The 5,000-nt window shown below is 40.0% G+C and overlaps 1 protein-coding gene across 3 annotated transcripts in view; it reads left to right on the top strand.

The window, feature by feature from the left end:
- Window positions 1-1,979, top strand: part of LOC125025079 (brahma-associated protein of 60 kDa-like) — a 10,068-nt gene extending 8,089 nt beyond the window's left edge. For all 3 annotated transcript variants that reach the window (XM_047612974.1, XM_047612973.1, XM_047612972.1), the window contains exons 8-10: window positions 1-48; window positions 876-1,049; window positions 1,561-1,979. The exon at window positions 1-48 is cut by the window's left edge and continues 120 nt beyond it. In XM_047612974.1, the coding sequence (XP_047468930.1) occupies window positions 1-48; window positions 876-1,049; window positions 1,561-1,731 (393 nt within the window). In that variant the 3' untranslated portion in view covers window positions 1,732-1,979. The remainder of the gene's footprint in view (window positions 49-875; window positions 1,050-1,560) is intronic.
- The last annotated feature ends 3,021 nt before the right edge of the window (window positions 1,980-5,000 follow it).

Below are 5,000 nucleotides of genomic sequence, written 5' to 3'. Positions count from 1 at the left end.
AAGACATCCTGCTATGATATTGATGTAGAAGTGGATGATAATTTGAAGGTAGAATTCTGAAAATGTTGGATTGTATTGATCCTTTCCCTTTCTTTTTCCTTTTTTTCTTTCATTGTTACTGCCCTCCGTTATTGCCTCATTTTCTAACTGAAAGGGATAATTTCCTTAACCCATTGGATCTGATGCCTCACTCCCTTCTCTTGGCCCAAAACCTGGGTATAAGGCTTAATTGAATAGCAACTCTGCTGCGTGTGTGGCTTGGAGGCCCAGCCCACAGGAACACCCATGTGTGATGTCAAGCCTCAATACCTCCCCTTTGCCATATTGTCTTTTTTTCTTATTTGATAGACTACATCAAGATAATAATAGAATGTTTTCATTGCACAGATTCCATATCATCTCACTAGGTAGTCTGTAACTCTGCAATGACAACAACAAACTACATTTTGTTTTTGTCATTTTTTAAATTTTAGTAATATTCAGTTTTATGTAATAAGCCTAGTGCTGCCAGTCATATCTAGCAAGAATAGGATCCTGGTCATGGAAATAATGTCCTCCCAGGAGCTGGCACTCTTCCAGTCATGGCTCACAGATGGTATATGGTACATTTCTGATTATACTTTCCCTTTCCTAAATGCCCAAAAAGAGCTTTGTGCACTCATGGTGAGTCTTCCTTCACCCAAGCCTTCAGCTGAAATTGATGTAGTGACATTTTCCCTATCACCCTGACCCTCAGCCACATTTTCACAATTTGGTCACATTATCTAGATGCAAGTGGTTAAAGACAATATAACTCCAGCTACAATACAGGATCGATATTTTATCAGTTAGAATTCTAAGATGTTTATGTAAATTTTCATTTTTGTCATCCACAGACCCAAATGAACAACTTCCTCCTTAGCACAAACTCACAGCAAGACATTCAGACTCTCGACACCAAGATCCATGAGACAGTGGAGACCATAAACTCCTTGAAAACCAACAGAGAGTTCTACCTCTCCTTTGCAAAGGATCCACAGCAGTTCATCCAGAAGTGGCTGATCTCACAGGTAAGTCTGGTTTTGAGTGTAGGATTGGAATAATTTTGCTGCTATTCATCTTAGACAGGAAACTTGATTGAAGATTATATTTGAAAAGTAGAATATAGTAGATGGTGGATAAATTTAGAGCAGTTTTTATGCATAGGAGCAAGTCTTTCATAAATAAATTATGGAATTTTAAGAATACAAAGGCTTTGGCAAATCATTCTATTGTCAGAGTGTTCTTGTTATTAACTCGTTTCTGCCGGGCATCACCTTACGGCGTCATAGCAAATCGATCGATCTGTGGAGTGCGGCTGTGCGACGCCCCAAAGCGCTACAGGCTAGGTGTTTGGCTTGATGTAGCGAACTTCTGCACTCAAAGTCAGCTCGTTACCATTAATCTCTAGAGCGTAGAGTTTTTATTTATTTTCTTTACCCGGCAGAAACGGGTTAACTTGTTCAATTGTCATTAGCAGTTTTTTTTTGTTTATGATGAAAGGCAGGCAGCAGCTAATTAAATAAACTTGATTTATTTTAGAATCGAGATTTGAAGACTATGACTGATGTAGTTGGAAATCCAGAAGAAGAACGTCGTGCACAGTACTACTTCCAGCCATGGATGCACGAGGCAGTCAACCGTTACTTCTATAGCAAGATTCAGCAAAAACGTGCTGAACTGGAACAAGCATTGGGAATAAGAAACAATTAATAGAATTTCAAGTTTGAAATGAATATTGATAGCAGTATGTAAACTTAGACCCATGTATCTGTATCGAAAAATGTAAAAATTGATAGGAATTTTGCTTTTTACCAAAACAATAATAAGGAATTCAAAATGTATATGTTCCATTTATGAACAGTATTTTCTTTTTATATTGTCTCGATAAAAGATAATTCTATGTAAGAATCTTTCCACTATTGTGTAGTCTTTTAAAGGAATAAATGTCTTTTGTATTTTTTGTTTTTTTCATTTCTCTTGTCCTGTATCTTGCAGATGTTGAAAATATTGAACTTTTTACAAGTTTATTAATCCTTAGAGTAAATTGTATAAAATCACTTAAAAGTGCACAACTTTCCTGCATCAATTGCATAAGTAGAACTGGTTACTGACTTGTACCTTAACACATTGATGCCAGTAGTGCATGTATGTCAAGGATCATCCACTGTGGTTTTGCGTCATAATTTATTTTACTCATCATACCCCTCCCCTCAAATAATTTTACATGGTCCCCCCCCCCCCCCCCCCATTTCCCTTCCTTCTCTTTTCCATCCCCTTCTGTCCACTTTATAAGGTGTGAGAGCCATGCCAGAATACACCCCTTCGTCTCTCCAGTCATCCTCCACTCCATCTCCTCCTGTAGTCGTCTTCGTCTACCCCCTCCTCCCTTATTACTACTATTCACCCTGATTGTCCTCCTCCCCATATTACTATATCACTCCACACCACACCCTCTTCCTCCCACCTCGTCCTTCTACTGGTTCCACTTCTGCAAATCTTTTAAGTATTGTTTTTAGCGGAGGAAAGTGGGATCGATTCTTTTAGATTCATTCTACACCCCATTGTCTTCCAACAGTGCCCCCAAAAACAAGTCAGCAGAGTTTCCCGAGCTTATGCACTATCACCCTGACTGACCTCACTGATAAACCTATTCCTGCATAATCTCAAATCCTACAGTAATACTTCTACCATAACTGTTTCCATCTCCCAGACTAATTGCCCTGACTCTGAAAACGATCTACTTGCCTATGATGCACTATTACACTGCTCCCAGAGGCCAGTGTAAGTCCTATACCAATTTTCCCAAGATTAACGTCTGTAGACAAGCTCCCCCAAGCTTGAATTGGTGGTGTCCTGCCCTTTCTGAACATATCAACCCCTTCCCTGTCTGTGTCAGAAATGTTGGCCTTTTGGCCACCTTGCCTGCTCCCTCTATGTGCCCAACCTGGTCATGACCCTTCAAATTGCTCAGCTCAGTCACACACGTGTGTCAATTGTGGTGGCTCCCATAATGTATTTATTGGAGCTGCCATGTCTACAAGATGGAATCTGAGGTAGCAGTGCTCAGTTTCAAACTAGGCCTCACTGTATGTGAAGGAAGGCAGGAAACATGCCGACGGGGTTTTTCCCCTTCCTTGGACCTCAGCCCTCGCTTCAATTAATTTTGCATGGCCTTTTCTTCTTCTCTTTTCCTTTTCCTTCTTTTCTTCATCCCCTTCTTGTGTCCACTTATCCTGATCTCCATATTTACCCGTGTCACAATACTCTACCATAGCGCTTACCATAGACCATAGCACATTTATTTATTTTAACCATTCCTATTTTTTCCGTCTACATATTTCAAAGCTGTCCTTTGGTCCACTCCCTTCCCACATCTCAAGATGTCTCCAATCTCTACCACTTTGATGCTTACTCACCAGGCAGTCTGAAGTTAAGGTTCTACTCCAACTTCTCCAACATCCTCTCCTACACCTACCTCTTCCTCTGCCCTTCGGACATCCATCCCCACTTCTCTTAAGAAACCGTCGTTTCTCAGACCTCCCCATCCAACTCCCCTCCAGAAACTCATGAAAACATCCAAAACTTCCTAAACCTGACATAAGGGAACGCTCCGCTCCCTCATCCACCCTCCTATCTCTCTATTCCTATTCCCTCTACATTCAGAGTAATTGCCGATGTCCATCTTCCTCCTCAAGTTCCCACTATCCCGCGCCGCGAATGACCTTAGCTGTTGACGCGGCAGATAATTTTATATAATCAATCCCACTATCCCACTTCCTCCCACTTTCTCCCATCCTCCCCTTCTCCATGTATAACATTCCCACTTCTTTCACTATTACCCGTCTGGATGTCCACAACCAAGGAATATATAAACAGCTCCACTTCCATTTGTCCTGTTTGACCCCAAAATTAAATTGACTTTTCCCAATAGCCTTCTGACAGCTGTTAATATTAGGGAACTCTTCGTTAACATATTGTTTTTATTACTTCTGGTAATCATAACGATATCGAGTAAATTATACAAATAATTATGTTTCTAGCTATATCTGTCAGTGCACTCTTGTTGGCTAAACGTAGTGATGTTATTAGTTCCACCTTTATTTGACCTGGTCAATCTGCGATATTTTATGGTGATTATCAGCACATTTTCTTTGAAAATAGTTGTAATAACAATGATAAAAATATAAGCGAAAACGAAACCAAGAAAAATAGAAAATAAAAAGAATATTTAATGTTTACAATAAATAAAGCCAAAGTGGTGTGGCTTAACTCGGAAATTGCCAACCAGGATTTGAATCAAGACGGGAGTAGGGCTGCCTGGATTAAACTACCTTGATCGCAACAGTGTCCTTCTCCCTTCTGATATTCTTCCTGATACTTCACCACCTCCCCCTGCTCTGTATCTCATTCCCCGGATTCCCCCCCTCTTACTTCTCCAATACCCATTTTTTACCCTTCTTACCCGTTGATTGTTTCATAATGGCTATATTGCAGGTTTCATCAGACACATAGAGACTCTCCATTTGATCTAATCATTTTATGCCCTTAACCCCTTCCTCTTTTACTAGTCCCTGCCTACTCCATTTGCTCTCACCACTTTACCCTTTTCTTTGCCATACTGTCCTACAGCGCTCTACAAATTTTGACATTTAACACATTTTATCCCAATTGCTAACTCACTTTTACCCTTTTCTCCACAATACGTTACCATAGTGCTATATGTCCTATGACGTTTAGCACATTTATTTGTTTCATGAACCATTAGTCACCAGGGACTCAATTATGTGACTTAACGCATTTCACCCGTATCTTGAATTTATGGAAGAAAATTAGGGTAAAAGTAATATTGTTAACCCACTGCCGACGGGGATGGCATATAAAAACATACCATACCCACTGTGAATTTAGCTTATTAATTGTGTTTACACACAGATGGCTCTACAAGTCACATAAATGGATGTATAGGTGCTTAGTCACCA

Source organism: Penaeus chinensis, chromosome 4 (genome assembly GCF_019202785.1).
Source record: "Penaeus chinensis breed Huanghai No. 1 chromosome 4, ASM1920278v2, whole genome shotgun sequence".
In the NCBI taxonomy this organism is placed as follows: Eukaryota; Metazoa; Arthropoda; class Malacostraca; order Decapoda; family Penaeidae; genus Penaeus; species Penaeus chinensis.
This window is presented reverse-complemented; position numbering and strand designations above follow the sequence as displayed.